This window comes from Zonotrichia albicollis, chromosome 22 (genome assembly GCF_047830755.1).
Source record: "Zonotrichia albicollis isolate bZonAlb1 chromosome 22, bZonAlb1.hap1, whole genome shotgun sequence".
Taxonomy (NCBI): domain Eukaryota; kingdom Metazoa; phylum Chordata; class Aves; order Passeriformes; family Passerellidae; genus Zonotrichia; species Zonotrichia albicollis.
Window position 1 is genome coordinate 4,326,800 of NC_133840.1, and position 18,025 is coordinate 4,344,824.

At 60.2% G+C, this 18,025-nt stretch overlaps 2 protein-coding genes across 22 annotated transcripts in view; one reads left to right on the plus strand and one right to left on the minus strand.

Moving 5' to 3' along the window:
• The window catches only part of MYO18A (myosin XVIIIA), a 36,846-nt gene extending 23,942 nt beyond the window's left edge, over positions 1-12,904 (plus strand). For 14 of the 20 annotated variants that reach the window (XM_074556881.1, XM_074556883.1, XM_074556884.1 and 11 more), the window contains 19 exons: positions 563-652; positions 738-857; positions 934-1,045; positions 1,147-1,274; positions 1,378-1,532; positions 2,688-2,811; positions 2,888-3,088; positions 3,384-3,494; positions 3,819-3,923; positions 4,035-4,181; positions 4,271-4,384; positions 4,528-4,644; positions 4,748-4,831; positions 5,029-5,166; positions 6,058-6,243; positions 6,326-6,465; positions 7,518-7,562; positions 9,054-9,176; positions 10,092-11,268. In XM_074556881.1, coding sequence (XP_074412982.1) covers positions 563-652; positions 738-857; positions 934-1,045; positions 1,147-1,274; positions 1,378-1,532; positions 2,688-2,811; positions 2,888-3,088; positions 3,384-3,494; positions 3,819-3,923; positions 4,035-4,181; positions 4,271-4,384; positions 4,528-4,644; positions 4,748-4,831; positions 5,029-5,166; positions 6,058-6,243; positions 6,326-6,465; positions 7,518-7,562; positions 9,054-9,176; positions 10,092-11,268 — 3,417 coding nt within the window. Of the gene's footprint in view, positions 1-562; positions 653-737; positions 858-933; positions 1,046-1,146; positions 1,275-1,377; positions 1,533-2,687; positions 2,812-2,887; positions 3,089-3,383; positions 3,495-3,818; positions 3,924-4,034; positions 4,182-4,270; positions 4,385-4,527; positions 4,645-4,747; positions 4,832-5,028; positions 5,167-6,057; positions 6,244-6,325; positions 6,466-7,517; positions 7,563-9,053; positions 9,177-10,091; positions 11,269-12,270 lie in introns of those variants that run through there. The other 6 variants (XM_074556890.1, XM_074556891.1, XM_074556878.1 and 3 more) reach the window with 3 other exon arrangements.
• On the minus strand, positions 12,014-16,248 carry PIPOX (pipecolic acid and sarcosine oxidase). 2 transcript variants are annotated; one of them, XM_005493669.3, is made up of 8 exons: positions 16,034-16,248; positions 15,603-15,751; positions 15,031-15,232; positions 14,733-14,915; positions 14,515-14,667; positions 14,302-14,448; positions 14,118-14,193; positions 12,014-14,024 (listed from the first exon to the last, which is right to left on the minus strand). In XM_005493669.3, the coding sequence occupies exons 1-8, from the start codon at positions 16,157-16,159 to the stop codon at positions 13,894-13,896; spliced, it is 1,167 nt and encodes a 388-aa protein (XP_005493726.2). In that variant the 5' UTR covers positions 16,160-16,248; the 3' UTR covers positions 12,014-13,893. The 2 variants fall into 2 exon arrangements, with proteins under 2 accessions (XP_005493726.2, XP_074413018.1); XM_074556917.1 differs by having other exon boundaries at positions 14,733-14,911; positions 15,027-15,232; positions 16,034-16,246.
• Positions 16,249-18,025: the final 1,777 nt, after the last annotated feature.

Sequence of the window (18,025 nt, forward strand, 5' to 3'; positions counted from 1 at the left end):
ACCAGACACTGGTGCACCCAGCGAGCACGAGCTGCTGCCTGGCTCAGCTTTCACCCCGACCTGCTGGGGACAGGCACCTGGCTGGGGGCACCTGGGCAGGGGCACCTCCTGCACCCCCAGCCTGTGCTGGGACCAGAGGAAGAGAGAGGAGGATGTTAGCAGCCAGACATGCTTCCACAGCACTGCCTGGTGGCCCCTGGGCATCCTGGCAGGCCCCCTCCCTCCCCACCTGGGCTGGGTGCACCCAAACCCTTCAGCAAGCTGCTGATGTGTGGATTTGCTCCCACCTCCTCTCGCGGGGGATGTGGGTACCCCTGTGCAGCTTTTCTGGGACTGCCTGGCATTTCGACACCATTTATGGGGTTGGAGTCGGCACGACGGCGGAGCGGGTTGGGGAAAGTCCCTGCCCAGCCCTTGGCAGGGGAGAGCAGCCCCAGGGAGCCCCCACCCTGCTCATCCTGTGCTGAGGGGGGTGCTGGGGAGGGGCAAAGAGCTGCCAGCCTCCTACCCGCCAGCCTCTTGCCTGCGCCTGCCCCCTCCCTCACCGCCCGCTCTGTTGCAGGAAGAGATCCAGCAGCTGAAGAGCAAACTTGAGAAGGTGGAGAAGGAGCGCAACGAGCTGCGGCTCAACAGCGACCGCCTGGAGAGCAGGGTAGGTCTTTGCTGCTGCTGGGATGGGGTTTGGTGCCGTGCCAGCCTGGCTCAGCCCATGGTCCCATTCCCCCTGGCACCCCCAGATCACAGAACTGACATCGGAGCTGACGGACGAGCGCAACACCGGCGAGTCGGCCTCCCAGCTGCTGGACGCTGAGACGGCCGAGAGGCTGCGGGCTGAGAAGGAGATGAAGGACCTGCAGGTAAGAGTGCCCCTCCCCAGCCTCACAGTGTCTCCTGTCCCCCTCAAATGCTCACCACGGCCATGTCCCCTCCCAGGCCAAGTACGATGCCCTGAAGAAGCAGATGGAGTCGATGGAGATGGAGGTGATGGAGGCTCGGCTCATCCGGGCGGCTGAGCTCAATGGGGAGCTCGACGATGATGATTCAGGTATGTCCTCCCTCCAGTGCTGGCTGCTGGCACACCCTGCCGTGTCCCCTTCTCCCTGTGCCACCCCCACAGCCCCTTAGTGACCACATTTCCCCACACAGGTGGCGAATGGCGGCTGAAATACGAGCGAGCGGTGCGGGAGATCGACTTCACCAAGAAACGGCTGCAGCAGGAGCTGGAGGACAAGCTGGAGGTGGAGCAGCAGGGCAAGAGACAGCTGGAGCGCAAGGTGAGTGGGGGCCCGGCTCTGGGGACTCCCCTCAGCATGGCTGGGACAGCAGGGACATGGTGGCACCCCAGAGCCCTCACTGCCTGCCCACCTCTGCCCGCAGCTGGCGGACCTGCAGGCGGACAGCGAGGAGAGCCAGCGGGCGCTGCAGCAGCTGAAGAAGAAGTGCCAGCGCCTGGCTGCCGAGCTGCAGGACACCAAGCTGCACCTTGAGGGACAGCAGGGACGCAACCATGACCTGGAGAAGAAGCAACGGAGGTGGGGACGGTGCGCTGGCAGTGGGGGGGACATGGGTGACACGCCCCTGGCGAAGTGGCATTACCATTTTAGCAGGGATTTGGGCACCTCACCAGCTTGTACTTGGCTGAGGTGTCTCCAGCAGGATGGGGCTGCCCAACTTGGGTGTGTTTGTTGTGGGGGGGGTCCCCATTGCCCTTTTGGGGGGCCCAGAGCTGAGTGATCCCATCCATGTGGGGTCCTGCCCCACGGTGGAGGCTGCTGGTGCCCTGCGTCTCCACCCGGCACGCGCCGCCATCCCGTCCCCTCTCCCAGCCCCAAAGTTTGCTAACGTTATTAAGCAGCAGGGACGCTTTCATCTCATTATGGTAATGATCGCACACACAAATACAGCGAGAGAATCCAATCTAATTAATTTCAATTTCCGCGGATTGGAGTCTGTGCTAATGCAGCTGTTTATTACCCAGCGCAAGGAAAAATGGGGATTAGCTGCCGAGGTGTTTAACGCAGGTCACAAACTCAAGCACAGGGTTGTTTTCCAAGCCCCAAAGGCAGTGATTTTGGAGTAAGCCCAGCTGATCCCATCCCAGGGGCACTGGAAGAGACTGCCACGTGGCTGCCTGGCTACAGGCTGTGCTGAGAGCTCCTGAGAACTCCTTCAACAGGGGTTTGTGTCCCGTCTGGGGGGTTGTGTGTCCCCTTTGGGGATGGGACTGGTGCCATGTCACGTGGAATTCCCACACTGGGATGCAGCTGTGGGAGCCGAGGTACCACAAGACCCCATCTCTCCTAGGGACCCCTCCATGTCCTGCTTGGTGGATTTGGTGTCCCCAGCTGCTTTGGAGTAGCCAAGCCCCTGCCATTGGCAGGCACGGTCCCATGGGCACGTGCTGGCCCTGGAGAACAGCTGAGGTGCTGCTGGGGTTGGTGCTGCAGGTGCTGCACTCCCCTTTAGCTTGGAGTGAAGGCATCAAGAGGAGTGTCTGAGTGACTCGGTGCCACCGTGGTGGCAATTAAAGACTCATCAGCACTGTGTTTCAAACAAGCACTCAGCAGCACACCACCCTTCCCAGTGCTTGCTGCTGAGGGAAGGGGATGCTCTGTGCAGTTCCCCTGGCACAGGGCTGAGGATCAGTCCCCGGGGTGCTGAGTGCTCTCCCCACTCTCCCTGTGCAGGTTTGACAGCGAGCTCTCGCAGGCGCACGAGGAGGCGCAGCGGGAGCGGCTGCAGCGGGAGAAGCTGAGCCGAGAGAAGGATGTGCTGGTGGCCGAGGTCTTTGGCCTCAAGCAGCTGCTGGAGGTGAGTAGCCCCCAGACCCTCCTCAGCCTCCCAGTCACTGGGTGCCCCGGGCTGATGGTGACCCTGTCTCTCACAGGACAGGGACTCGGACATCGCAGGGCTGACGCAGAAGGCAGAGGCGCTGGAGGCAGAGCTGCAGGACATCTCCTCCCAGGAGTCAAAGGATGAAGCCTCCCTGGCCAAGGTGAAGAAACAGCTGAGGGACCTAGAGGCGAAGGTCAAAGACCAGGAGGAGGAACTGGATGAGCAGGCTGGGACCATCCAGATGCTGGAGCAGGTACAGCGGGGAGGGGCGAGGTTTCTGGGTGGGGTGGTTTCATGCAGGGCTGTTATTACCTGGGCCGGGCTTGCCTGGGAAGAGGAGGCGGCCGCCCTGAGCCCGGCGTCAGGCCAGGCATCGCCGCGGCCGACACGGCTCCCGGCCCTCCGTGCCATGGCCCGCCAGGTCACCATGGGGCGGGCAGCCCAGCTGGCCTCAGACCGGGGGGCTTTCAGGGTGAGTGGTGACCGGAGAGTGGCATGGAGGGGTCCCCACGTCCCCTTTGCTCTGAACACATCCCCACCATTTGCAGGCGAAGCTGCGGCTGGAGATGGAGATGGAGCGGCTGCGGCAGACCCACGCCAAGGAGGTAGAGAGCCGTGATGAGGAGGTGGAGGAGATCCGGCAGTCATGCCAGAAGAAGGTAGGGCTTGACTGTGTCCCCTCTGCCCAGGGAGGCCTGGGATGCATCCCCATGCCCTGGCTGGGTACTGGGAGCTGCCAGCTGGGCACTGTCATGCAGCACCCAGCTCCCACGCAGCGACCACAGCCCGGCTCCACCGGCCCGGCGGGTCCGACCGGTCCTTCTGCTGCCGGGGCCAGCACACTCTGCCGGGCTCTGTGCCTCTGGTTGCGCAAACACCCAGCTGGTGGGGTCACACAGTGTCTCCAGGCTGTGGGGACACGTGAGGAGGGGTCATGACCCCTCCCCACTGCCCTGACTGGCTGTCCCCTGTCTGTCCCCCAGCTGAAGCAGATGGAGGTGCAGCTGGAGGAGGAGTATGAGGACAAGCAGAAGGTGCTGAGAGAGAAGCGGGAGCTGGAGAGCAAGTTATCTGCTGTCAGCGAGCAGGTGGGGTGAAGGGCACCTGGGCATCTGCCTTGCTTTGGGGACCCTGAGGTGGCCATGGGGGGGTGGACACCCCTCTGGCATGGAACTGTGGCAAAGTTTCCCCTGCCACAGGCCAACCAGCGGGACTTTGAGACGGAAAAGCGCCTGCGCCGGGACCTGAAGAGAACGAAGGCGCTGCTGGCTGATGCTCAGATCATGCTGGACCACCTGAAAAACAATGCACCCAGCAAGAGGGAGATCACCCAGCTCAAGAATCAGGTGTGCATCGAGACACTCCTCATACTGCAGGGTACAAGGACACAGGGTGTCCCTGTTCCCTGGCCAGGCACTGAGCTGTATCCCTGCAGCTGGAAGAGTCGGAGTTCACCTGTGCAGCCGCTGTCAAGGCCCGCAAATCCATGGAGGTGGAGATCGAGGACCTCCATCTGCAGATTGATGACCTTGCCAAGGCCAAGGGAGCGGTGAGTGGGTTTGGGTTGGGATGAACCATGGTGGGGCCATGCCCCATTTGCACCCAGGGTCGCCCCACGCTGTTTGGAGTGGGTTTGGGGGGTGAGTGCCCCATTCTTGGGATGCCGTGGGAGACACGTGTGTGTCCCTGCAGCTGGAGGAGCAGCTGAGCCGTCTGCAGCGGGAAAAGAATGAAGTGCAGAGCCGGCTGGAGGAGGACCAGGAGGACATGAATGAGCTGATGAAGAAGCACAAGGCAGCTGTGGCCCAGGTGAAGTGGGAGGAGCAGCTGCACCCACCCCATCCCCTCAAGATCTCCCTCTTGGAGCCAGTGCAGTGGGATCCCCCACTGATGGCCCTGGTGTGTCCTGCAGGCATCCCGGGATCTGGCACAGATGAATGACCTCCAGGCACAGCTGGAGGAGGTCAGCAAGGAGAAGCAGGAGCTGCAGGAGAAGGTGAGGATGCAGCTAGGACAATGCTCCCAGAGACCATGCAGGACTGCCCTGCACCATGGGGGTGCAGAGCAGTATGGTGGGAAGCTCTCCATCAGGATGGGAGCAGCATAGCATGGCCAGCAGCTCTCCTCCAGGACAGTGTGGCACTGGGGGCAGGGTGATTGTGGTCGGGGCTGAGGCTGTGCCCTCTCCCGCAGCTGCAAGGTCTGCAGAGCCAGCTGGAGTTCCTGGAGCAATCCATGGTGGACAAGTCGCTGGTGAGCCGGCAGGAGGCCAAGATCCGTGAGCTGGAGACCAGGCTGGAGTTCGAGAGGACGCAAGTCAAGCGCCTGGAGGTAATCACGGGGCTTTCCCTCTGCTCCAGCCGGGACAGGGGTGCAGCAGGACCACAATGAAGCTGCCTGAGAGTTTTCTGAGTGCCTCCCCTCCCCACGACCCCCCACGCTGCAGCCCTCCCCCTCTGGCAGCCCATCCCTGTCTCCGCGGGGAAGGCTCCCTGCAAGCACTGATAACAGTAATCCACCGCCCAGCCCGGCAAAGTGCTGCTCTTTCCCTGCATCGACTTAGGGAAATTATAGACTCCCCAGTCCCGCGAATGCAGCCTGTTTTATATTCTGCCTCCGCAGCTCTGCCGGGGAGCGCGGCAGCTTAGCTCTCCTCTTCATATTTTCCAAGCTATTATTTCCTTCTCCACTCTCTCTGCCGGGGCCATAAATATGCAGCGGCTGGCTCAGTGGCTGGGGGAGAACTGGAGCTATTTTTTCCCTACGTTACATGTTTTAATTACTTCACACACAGTTAAATCTATTTTTCCAATTCAACAAAGCCATTGCTGTTGTTCTGCCCCTTCCCTGGCCCTGCAAGGGGGTGGTTTCTCCTCCATCTCCTTGTGTAAATTGATAGGAGTGGGATCCATCCTTGCATCATCCACTGGTGGGTGTTGGGGTGAGAGTGTGGGGTGAGAGGTCCATGGGGAATTTGGGGTGACCCTGGTGCTTGGCAGAGCCTGGCCACGGAGCTGAAGGAGAACATGGAGAAGCTGATGGAGGAGCAGCTCTTGCTGTTGTACTGGCCGTGGGAGGGGGTGGTTTCTCCTCCATCTCCTTGTGTAAATTAATAAGAGTAGGATCCATCCTTGCAGTACCGTCTGGTGGGTGTTGGGGTGCGGGTGGAGCTGTGGGGTGAGAGGTCCATGGGGGATTTGGGGTGACCCTGGTGCTCGGCAGAGCCTGGCCACGCGGCTGAAGGAGAACATGGAGAAGCTGACGGAGGAGCGGGATCAGCGCGCGGCTGCCGAGAACCGGGAGAAGGAGCAGAACAAGCGGCTGCAGCGGCAGCTCCGCGACGTCAAGGAGGAGATGGGCGAGCTGGCCAAGAAGGAGGCAGAAGCCAGCCGCAAGAAGCACGAGCTGGTGAGAAACCCGTGGTAGGGCCAGGCAGGGCACAAGGGGACGTTCCCTGAGGAATCCAGCTCATCCCACTCCCTCCCCGCAGGAGATGGACCTGGAGAGCCTGGAAGCTGCCAACCAGAGCCTGCAGTCAGACCTGAAGCTGGCCTTCAAGCGCATCGGGGACCTGCAGGCAGCCATCGAGGACGAGATGGAGAGTGACAGCAATGAGGACCTCATCAACAGGTGAGAGCACCTGGGCACGGCTCCCCTGCATCCCTGGGGGTCACTGCTTCCCCTTGCCACTCCAGAAATGCCACAGGGACCCCTTGGCTCTGCCTGGCCCTGGCAGGATGCTGTCTGTGCATCCGTCCATGCATCGTGCACACGTGCATCTGTCCATGCACCCGTGTCTGTCCGTCCATGCATCGGGCACCTGTGCACACAGGCATCAGTCCATGCATCTGTGCATCCATCCCTGCGTCCACCCGCAGCCCCCAGGAGCTTCAACCACTTGTGGAGGTGCCTGAAATGCATCCAGAATCCTGCCAGCTGGCTGGAAACAGCCCAGGGAGCCCCAGGAGCCAGGGCAGCACAAGCTGGCAGGAGGTTTGGGATGCTGGGATCCAGCCCAGCCCAGGATAGAATTATAGAATCATGCAATTGTTTAGGTTGGGAAAGACCTCTGAGAAAATCAACTCCAGCCGTTAACTCAGCACTGCCATGTTAGCACTAAATCATGTCCCCAAGTGCCACATCCACACATTTTTTTAATGTTTGCAGGCAATGACTCCACCACTTGCTTGGACAACCTCTTAAAATGCTTGACCACCCTTTTGGTGAAGACATTATCCCTAATATCCAATCTAAGCCTCCCATGGCACAACTTGAGGCCATGTCCTCTTGCTTTTTCCTTGGGAGCAGCACCTGACCCCCCTGCCTACAACCTCCTTTCAGGAAGTTGTAGGGAGTGAAAAAGTCCCCCCAATCCTACTTTTCTCCAGGCTGAGTCCCCCCACCTCCCTCAGTTGCTCCTCATCAGATTTGTGCTCCAGACCCTCCCTCAGCTCTGTTGCCTTTCTTTGGATACACTCCAGCACCCAACCTGGGATGCTGGGATCCAGCTGCGTGCAACCCCACTCCAGGGGCACAGGGCAGCCTCACCTCCCTCCCCTGACCCTTCCCCATAATTTAATTTGCCCACCCACTTGGTCTTTTATTTTTTTTTCCTTTCATTTAATTTCTTTTCTGTTGTGTTTCTCCCCCCCTCCTACCCTGCCCCCTCCAACCCCTCCCAGTTTGCAGGACATGGTGACAAAGTATCAGAAAAGAAAGAGTAAAATGTGAGGAGCATCTCTTTCCTTCCTCCCCTCCCCTAACCCCCAGCTCACCCCCGGGGGCCGGGGTCCCGCATGCTCTGGCCCAACTCTGCATGCCCTAACAGCACCCACGGCATGGCCCAGCACAGCACAGCAGGGCACATAACCACATCCCGTGCATGGGGACGGGATGAGCCCCTGGGATGGGCTGGGGGGTGATGCTCTGCCGTGGCTGATGGCAAATGTGTCAGCATGGGACAGAAATGGAGCCCTGCTGACACTAATTAATACCCCATCCATGATTGCTCCCACGACCCAGGTCCTGCTTAACTAACGGCACGTTTGCCTGGACATAAACTGTGTTTGATGTGGAGCTTAATTCCATTGGTCAGAAAACCTTAGCTGCCCCCAGAGATTGTTTTTGGGGCTCGTTGGGGTTTTTTTTGGTGTCGTTCTGTGTTTTTTTTTCCCCAAGCCCAGCGTTGCCTGGATGTATTGCAGGGGAGGGAGATGCGCAGGATGAAGAGCGGCTCGTTGCTCTGAATTTAAAAAGAGAAGCATTCATATACAGGGTCTATCCAGACCTGTCCCTTGTGCTGTTTGCTTTCATTCCCAGGCAGGGAATAAGCCCCAAAACAGGTGGAGAAAGGGCCATTTAAGATCCTGTGATACATCCCATCCCTTCCTTGGTGGGAGCGGGGTGGCGAGAGGGGACCACACCGCTTCAATTTCCGTATAGATCCCGACGCTGCTGCCGTAGCCCTAATGAAAGCAGTAAGCGCTGAGGTATTAAGAGAGATTTATTCAGGGATGCTTTTAACGTGGAGGAATGGATTTTGCAATGCACACAGCACCTTCTTTCTAAAGGCAATCAATATGGTTACCAACGGCCGTTATAAATTAGATGGTTTAAGCCAGATAGGACTTTTTTTACGCCGGGACGTAAATCAGGGGCTCTGGGGCACGGCAGGGCTGTAAATCTGCCCGCTGTGCTCCCAGCCCGCCGTGCCAGAGCCGTTTCTGTTCCGCCTGCTAAACTCCTGTTTACCCGGGGCCATCAGCATTGCTCTTCCTCGCTGTAATTCTGTGCTCCACGGCAGCCTATAAAATGAACCCACTTATTTCCTCCCCAATCCTGGAGCTGGAAATCTCCTGTGTTTCTGGAGCTGTGCCCTGCCTGCTGCCCCAAAGCCAGGCCTTGCTGTCTCCAGCTCTAGAGCCAGGCAGTGACAGGGAAATGTTGGGCAGAGGGTGTGGGAGCCCCTTGGGCAGCCACAGGGGTTTGGGGGTGCTTCAGGGAGCCCCTGGCTTGCAGGTTGAGCTATGTGTGTGCAGATTATGCCCCAGAGATGGAGCAGAACCATAGATGGGGTTTCACCCATGCCAGGGTACACAGGCAGTAGGTGCTGGAGGGGTTCAGTGCCTTCCAGTGCACTTCCATCTCTCCAGCACCCAAAAACTCACTGCCCCTTCTGACCTCTTGCTTTCTTCCACCCTGACCCGCTCCTCCGGCAGCGACGGTGACTCAGATGTGGACTCGGAGCTGGAGGAGCGCGTGGATGGGGTGAAGTCTTGGCTCTCCAAGAACAAAGGCTCCTCCAAAACACTCTCTGATGATGGCAGCCTGAAGGGCAGCAGGTGGGTGCAGGGCTGGGCATGGGGCTGGCGGGCAGAGGATGGGCTGAGCTGTCCTGGGACATGCATAGGGCTGGGTGGGTGCCTGTGGGATGTGGCATTTGGTGCTGTGTTCCCACCTGGTGCTTGTGTGGATGGCCAAGGAAGGATTAATGCTGGTGAGCGGCTCAGTCTTCATTGGGGACACATGTCCCCCCACCCAGGGGGAACTCCCTGTCCCCTTTCCCTCATCCCACCATGGAGGCATATGGGGCATCTACATCCCCCACCCCATCTGCCTCCCCAGAGCTTGTGGTGCCGGGCTTTAGTTCTGTGCAGCATTCCATCTCTCCAGGATTGCTTCCCTGCTCCATCCTGCCCCCCTCTGCAGCCCCACCCCATCTCTCCCCACACCTCTCAGAAAATGTTGGCAGAGGTGGGGAACGTGCCCAGGTGCACCCACGGCATGGGGCTGAGCACGCAGCCCCACTCCCCTTCCCCCTGTAAAACGCTTGCCTGCTGAGTGCAGATTGCTTTTATCCAAACCCAATTTCCTAGCAGGGCTCCAGGAGTCCCAGGGGACTCCCTCCCTCTGCCGAGCAGGGGGGAAAGATCTGAGCTGGTTTCTGTTAATTGGTTTAATTTATTCAGCGGTGCAGATGTAAAACATTTTGTTATTGGAGATAATTCCACCTTTTCTGAAGTCGGGAATCAAACGCAGCGGCTCCAGGTAGCCGACAATGAAATAAATTGAAGGCAACACTTTAAAGGGGGGATCAAAGTGCTGGGCTAGAACAATTCCCCCATTTACATGACATCTTTCCAAGATGCCATTTCCCGCTGACGCAAATTGCCGAGGCCGCCCCCCTCCTCCTCCCGCTCATCTCCGTGTCTCTCTTGTCTCCCCGGTGCGTGCGGGGCCGCGGTGCCGCGGTGCAGGTCAGCCCCGCCGGACGGCCCCGAGCCCGAGGAGCGGCCGGTGTCCGTGTTGAGCTCCCTCAGCTACAGGAAGCGGCCGGGCCTCAAGGACTCCATAGGCGGCCTCGGGGATGAGCAGACGCTGTTCAGCGCCCTGGCCGAGCGGCCGCCTTCCCCCGAGCGCCCTCCGCGCCGGGCGGCCCGCGGCGGCGAGCCCCGTGACCGGGCGGCCGTCATCGCCCGCGCCTTCGCCGACGCCAGCGGCCGGGCTCGCCAAGGGCTGGACAAGCGGTGGTCGCTGTCGGCCACCGACGTAGAGAAAGCGTCTGTCGCCTCCGCCCCGGTGAGCCGCGTCTCCTCCGCCTCCTGGCGCGGGCTGGAGGACGGCGACGATGGGGACGAGGGATGCTCGGTGCTGAGCTTCGCCCTCTCCAGCCCCGGCAGCTTGCGCAGCCGACGCGGGGGCCCCGAGGGCCGCCCTGAGTCGCGGCTCTCCTTGGCCCGCAGCCGCCTGGAGGAGGCGGACGAGGGGTCCCGCGGGCAGCCCCTCCTGGGGCGCAGCTTCTCGGTGCCCCCGCGGCCCCGCAGCGCGGCCTCCGAGGAGGAGGAGGGAGCCGGGGACGCCCGTCCCGTGCGGCACCGCTCCTACCTCGACCCCGACCTGGAGGCCGCCATCCAAGAGGTGCTGAGCTACCGCCCGCTGCAGGCCAGGGGCTACTCCAGCCCCGACTCAGGCGATGACGGCCGGAGTGTCCGCAGTGTCCGCAGTGTCCGAAGTGTCCGGAGCGCGGCCCCGCTGGGCGCCGCTGACCGCCCCTCCGGCAGCCTGCGCCGCTCCGCGTCCGCCCTCGACTTCTCCCGGCACACCTGCCGGTGCCGCAGCAGCTCGGGCTCCTCCGAGGAAGAAGAGGAGCAGAAGAAGAAGAACTCCAAGAAGCGTGCCAAGAAAAGCAAGAAGAAATCCAAGAAGAAGAAGAAGAAGCAGCAGTCATCATCATCCGAGTCCAGTTCCTCCTCCGAGTCCTCCTCCGGCTCCACCAGCTCCTACCGCAGCACCTCCAGTGTCAAGAAGGGCCCTCGGGGGGCGGGGAGCGAGGAGCCGACACGTCCCGCCCGGGGCAAGAAGGAGGAGAAGCAGCGGAAAAAGCAGGTGGACAACCTGATGATGAAGTACCTGTACCGTCCCGAGAGCGACTGAGGCAGGAGGTGGGAGCGGTGTGTGCCGTGCAGCATGAGCCTCCCCGTGTGCCACTAACCGCTCACCCTAACCCTCTCCTGGCTCCGGAGCTCTCCTCCGCCGGCATGGGGCACCCCGGCATGGGGCAGCCCTCTGTGCCTGCAGCTGCCCTGCTTTGGGCATCTCCATCCGTGGGGAGATCCCCGGCGTGGCCGCAGCGGGACCGGCAGTGCCCGTGTGCTCGGGATTAGCAGCTGCAGGACGCCAGGAAGTGCTAATCCCTTCCTGGCTCCCCAGCCATCGCCAGGACACATCTGGATTTATTCCTTCAGGAAATTTGTAAGGGTTTGATGGGCAGCACAGCGCCCAGGAGTGGAGGGGAGTGGTATGGGTACTAACATGCACCCACTGCAGTGTGTGAGCATGAGGGAAGGCAGCATCCATGGTGAGGGGCCCAGGTTGGGCTGCTGGAGGTCAGAGTTGCTCTGTTGGGGTGTGAATGGCATCAGCCTGGAGCTCTGCACACTGCTTGATGCAGAGAGGGTGTGTTTGGGCTCGCTGGCAGCGATTTCAGAGCAGACTTCATCCTTTCTGATGGCTGAATAGGAGAGCAGCTGGAGGAAGGGAAAAAAGCCTTTTGGAAATGTGGCTGCCTTGAGCTGTCTGTCCCAGAGGAAGGGAAGGCATCATGGGGAGCAACACCCCCAGCACCCAGCCCTGGGCTCGGGTTCAGGACCCTCAGGGTGTCTGGGAGCGCTGGTGTTGGCATTCAGAGCCTCGAGCCTTTTCCTGGGCAGGCTCAGCTCGGCCTCACTGCAGAGCCGGGGCTCAGCTCAGCGCAGCGAGGAGTTGTTTGCAGTGAGGCATGTCCCAAATATCTCGGAAAGAATAAAAAAGGAGGCAATCAAGGCTCTATCCAGCTGGCTGCCAGCGTGCTGGCTCACGGGAGTCGAGCTCAGCAGCCAAGCCATGCTGGGGACACGGAGCCCCTCATCGCCCCCCTAACCCTGCTCTCTCCCACAGCCCCACGAGCTCCCGGCACACCTTCACCTACGACAGATGGGACGACGAGCAGGACGCCGGGGACAGCACACGCCGCTCGTCCCGCAGCTCCCCCAGTGCCAGCGAGGCGGAGAGCCGGGCTGCCGAGACCCCCGCCTAGCCCCCCGCCACCGCCGCTTCCCACCGCCCCGGGAGGGAGCGCTCAGCCCCGGGGCCGCCCCGGGCAGCCGGTATTTGTTCTGCACGGGTTTGGGGGGCACACACGGGGGGAGCAGCCCGGCCGGCTCGCTGGCTGCACCCCCCTCCCTCCCACCTCCTGTCTGTCCCTGGCGGCGGAGTCGGCTGCTCCGGCACCCGGGATTTATTCCTCAGTGCCTGCTGGCACCTTGTTTTGTAACTTAAACTCCCCCCTTCGGCACCCTGCCGTCCTCTTACACCCCTTTTAGTTGAGCCAAAGACGTCTCTCGCTGGCCGGGCCCTGGGGAGCAGCCGGGAGGGGGACATGGGGAGAGGGTCCCATGTGCCCACCCGGGTTTTTGTGACCCCCCCCCCAGCCCCCCACCTCTGCCTGGCTGTTTTGCACTAGCCCAGCTGTGCATCTTCCCCCACTCCCTTTACTTTCAGTATGAAAATAAACGTCATTTCTGGCTGGTGATACTGGCTGCTGCCTGCTCCGTGTGCCTGGGGGGTCTCCCCATTTTGGGGGGGGTGTTTGCATGGTGGATGCTTATGGAATGCATCCAACCCCAGCAGGGATGCAGAGCTTCATGGAAAGGCCGAGTCCAGCCTCTTCCCTGAGCCTGCTGCACCCATGGGTGCTGGGGAGGGGAGCGGGGGGGGAAGCCCTGGTGGGTGCCAGTGCTGAATCATTTATCAATCTTCATAAATATGCAGATGAGCAGCGGGACAGAGCCTCTGCCTGCTGGCGTTAAATAATTAACGCGGAGGAGATGATGATGTGCGTTGCTGGCTGCCTGCACGGCTCAGCCTCGGCCCTGGCCCTGTGCTGTCCCCGTGCCATGTGCTGTGCCCTGGTCCCAGGGACACCCTGCACCCTGGGGACCCCCCTCCCTCCCTGGCAGGTTGTTTCCCTTTCCCCAGTATCTCTTGGAAGCACGCAGGCCAAGCTCGGTGCTCGATGCCATAAAGCCATGCTGCGCTAATGCGCTTTCATTAAGTGGGAGCGATCTAATGATAATAAAATGGCACATTTAACATTAAAACATTTAACTTGACTCCTAAGCGAGTGTGTCTCTCCGCGCTGCTCCTGCTCCATCTTCATGAGGCTGACAAAGCTTCTTAATTTTTTCCCCAGGAGTGGGTGCTTGGTAGAGATGGCTTGGCACCGCCTGGCATGGGGGATGCTGGATGCTGCCAGGTGGGGAGGCAGGGCACCAGCGTACCAGGGTGTAGGCGTGTGGGGAAGAAAGGATGAGAGGTGCTGGGATGGTGGGATATGGGGGCATGGCAATGCAGGTTATCTGGGGTGTGGGGTTGGAGAAATGCAGCATGTTGGGAGTCCCCAGGGTGCAGGGAGATGGAGATACATGGAGATGGAGGTGTACTGGGTGTGAGGACACTGGGATGCAGGGACACAGCTGCAGGCCAGTGTGATGCCATAGGGGCACATCTGGGGCCCCACACCTACTGTGCAGCCCCGAGCACACCAGGGAAACGAGTGATGGCAAAATGGGCCATGTTGTAGGATGGCTCCTCGCCCAGGCTCAGCTCACACAGCAGCTTCCCCACCACTGGCGCCAGCTTGAACCCATGGCCTGTGGGGAGGAGAGGGAAGGTGGGGACACAGCCATCCCCACAACCCTGGACAGGTGTGGGGTGCTGGGCTGGGGGTGGCTGCCCTCGCCTACCTGAGAAGCCAGCACCAATAACGATGTTGCTGAACTTGGGGTGCCGGTCCAGGATGAAATCTTCATCTGGAGTGTTCTGGGGAGCCAGGGTGTGAAGGTGAGGGGACAGGCTGGGGTTCCCCTTGGGGTGGGGTAAGGCTCAGGACCCCGGATGCCCGGATCTGTGCCCTGGGGAGGGTCTCACCGTGTAGAGGCAGGTCTCCATCACTGCAGGCTGGCTCTCCAGCCCGGGCAGGTAGCTGCTGATGAAGCTGCTCAGAAGAGCGATGTCAGAGCTGGGGGCCTGATCCCGCTTGTCTGGGTCAGTAGGGCTGCCGTGGTGGTAGCACACCTGGAGCACAGCTGGTCAGGGTGGGCTGGTTAGGGACTCCCCCACCTTCAGCTGTGCCCTGCTCACCTTCATCATCCCTGGGTACTCAATGGAGGGCAGCCCGTAGATGCCGTGGGGGGCTTGGCTCAGCCCCAGGGTCAAGAAGCAGGGGCTGACACTGCCCAGGCCAGCACTCCCAGGCTGCTTCTCCCTCCAGTAGCAGACATTGATGCGCAGGGGCTGGAATCATCACTCCATTAGCTCTGGCCATGCCTCTGCCACCCCCCAGTGCCACCAACCTTTACCTGCAGTGGCAGGCGGAGACCCAGCTGTTCCACGAAGGCACCAGTCCAGGCTCCAGCCGTGATGATGAGCCGGGGGGCTTTGTACACCCCAGCAGTGGTGGTGACGGTGACCGTGGCCCCAGGCTGGATGCTCAGCACCTTCTCCCCGTCCCGCAGGGTGCCCCCGTGTCGGCGAAAAACTTCCTGTGTGGGGAGGAATGACAAGAGGTGGCTGCGAGGATAGAGCCAGGGGACCCCCATCCCACCCCAAAGCATCCCATGTCATCCCAGAGCATTCCCTCCCCTCTGCAGCACCCACCTGCACTGCCCGCAGTGCCCGGTCGGCGAAGAGCACCCCGGCGGTGCTGTCCAGCACGGCCACCTGCCCAGCCTGCATCTGGAAGCCAGGGAAGCGCCGGGACAGCGCCTCGGCGTCGAGCACCTCCTCAACACCCAGGTTCCTCCTGCAGGCCTCCAGCTCCGGCTCTCCTGGCGGCCCCAGCAGCACCAGTCCCGTCTGCCTGCATCCCACCAGTCCCGTCAGCTCGCCCTGCTCCCCCTCCCTGCAGGGACCCCCTGCTTGCTTTGCCCCCGGGGGAAACTGAGGCACGGCGACAGCAGTGATGCTTGGGATGTGCTGCGCCCTGGTACTGGGGCACAACGCAGTGGGATGCAGGGCACAAGGGCAGGGTGAGGTGCATGGGGACTCTGCCCCCTGATATTGCAAGGGTCATCAGTCCTGATACCGACACCGGAGGATCATTTAGTTGTTCATTTACTTAAGGACATTTCTTTAGTGGAACCCCATAAATTTCCAGGAACTGGCAGCTGCCTGCCAAGGAAGACACGTCCCACCCAAAGGTCACCGCCCCCAGTCCCTGTCCCCATCACCTGTAGAGGGTGGTGCCGGTCTCGGCCTCCAGCTGCTGCCAGAGGCGGAAGCATTCAGGCATCATGCGGGAATAGAACTCCTGGGGGTAGGCGCTGCGGATGATGCGGCTCTGCCCGTGAGAGCTGCCCCGAGAGTGGGGCACGAGGAACTGCGAGGCAGAGAGGACACGGGGGTGAGCACAGGCACTGCCACCCTCAGTGCCACCATGTGCACCTGCAGCAAAGGGCACCTTGGGGACACAGCTTGCCCTGTCACCCACGGCACCGGGAAACGGCAGGAAACGGGGTGCTGGGGACAAGAGGGTCGTGGCATTAGGGACTGCAGTGCCAGCAGCAGCTCTGCTCCGTGCCACGGTGGAGGGCAGCCAGCTCTGCAGGCAGCCAGCCCAGCCTGTTGGGAATGGGGAGGTGGCAGAATGGGGCCGCCATACCTGCTCCAGCAGCAGAGTGTCCTGGTGGCGCTGGGCCAGGTGGTAGGCCGTGAAAGAGCCCTGGATGCCGGCCCCGATGACAATGACATCGTAGGTGGATTTCTGGGGCTGGCTTGGCGCAGTCATGTCCGTCCTGGTCCCTGCTGCTGTCTCTGTGTCTGTCCCCGTCCCTGCTGCTGTCTCTGTGGCCGCTGGGAGGGAGCCAAGGGGAGGAACGGGGCAGAGTCCAGCTGGGCCGAGCGGGTGGTGGAGCCTTGCCCAAGTTCCTGTGGGGACACAGGGGCACACAGGAGCCACACTCTTCCTGCGCCTTGCAGCTGGCCAGGAACGAATATTCTCATTCCAACACCAACACCTAGTCCCAGGAGGGCAGGCAGCTCAGCTGGTCAGGGTGGCGTAGATGTGAAGGAAAACCACTTCCAATAATTCCCCTTTTCCACTGGTCACTGCTGACTCCAGCTGTGGTGGGACACAGGGCTTCCATTTATGTGCCAGTGGGAACCCCCCCTTGCTTCCAGGCAAACGAGGCTTTTTTTTACCTCCAGCACAATTTATTGCAGCCATAAACCATTTTGTCGCCATCTTTTGTTGTTATTTTTTTAACGGGAGATAGGGGTGATTTAGAGCTCACCAGAGCTGCCAGGATGCAGCGTGGTGGATTTTGCAAATCTGTAAAATTTTGGGGTGTGACTGAGATTTGGGGACAATGCCTCAGAGTGAGGGATAACACAGGCAGGGGCTGCTAGTTTTGCCCACTGCCACCACTGCCCTGTGCTGCCTGACATTCCCCTTAATTAGGGGAATTAATTTACTCTGGCTTCTGCGGTGTAAAAGGCATTATTTACTGGTTAATTGTCGTTATTACGAAATGTTAAATACCATTATTTATTTTCCACTTGCCTCTGGTGATGAATGAAGCACTGGGGAGCACTGGAGGCTCCCACCAGGCCACAGGGACACCCCAACATGGTGCAAAGGCAGAACTGGCTGCTCTCAGTGATGGGGAGGTGAGAGGAGGAGGATGGGCAGCACAGGCAGAGATTGGGGTCCCCCCCAGACCCCTCATCCACCCCACTGCCCATGGCCACTGCTGCAATGAGAGCACCCCAGCCTGAGCATCACCACCGTGCCCAGGGCTCTGCATCACGCAGGGCCCCGTTAAATCAGCACATCCTCGCTCGCCTTTGATGTTACAAATAATTCAGCAATTTCCCTGGGTTTCAGCTGACTTTTTTTTTTGCTTTGAATAGCCCCTGTGCTTGCTCTTCCTTTTTTGCTGGAAAGATGAAGAATAATTAATTATCCGTGAAACGTTAAATGGTAGAAATGAACTCCTCTCCTGTTAGCGGCGTGGTAATGGAATGGATGGAAAAGCCTTGCTCGTGAGGTTACAGAAATGGTGAGGTCTTTGGTGGGGTGCAAATCACCATCCCAAGGGCTCTGTGGGACCCCTCCAGCCATTGCTTTTGTTCTGCAGGTGACCCCAACCAGGGCTGAATGCAGGTATCAGGGAGGTCTGCACCCCCAAAACCCAAAAAGCAGTTGCAGGACCTCAGTTTGCCTTAGGGTGAATTTTTAAGGGGTCCCCCCAGCCTTGTACCAAGGTCTCCATCATCCCTGCTGTGTCCTCTTCACCTGGGTTTATACTGAGTGGAGGCAATGCTGGTGGAAGCAAGAAATCCATTTCCCTAAGCAGCTGGTGTGGGTCAGGAGAGCTGAGTAAAAATTGAATATTCCCTGTGTGGGCTGGGTGGATGGATGGGAGAATTTGGGGCTGTCAATGGCCTGGGGAGGGGGAAATGGGGGCTTGGGGAACTGCCTGGCACAGGCTGTGGAGCTGCCCTATCTCAGATCCACTTGGCACTGGGGAGGTGGGGAACAAGGAACTTTGGCCAAGGTTGGATCAGGGCAAGGATCAGATGCAATTTGATGGACAAGGATCAGATGAAATTTGATGGGCACTGTACTCTGCACCCCTGCACCCTTTTTCCA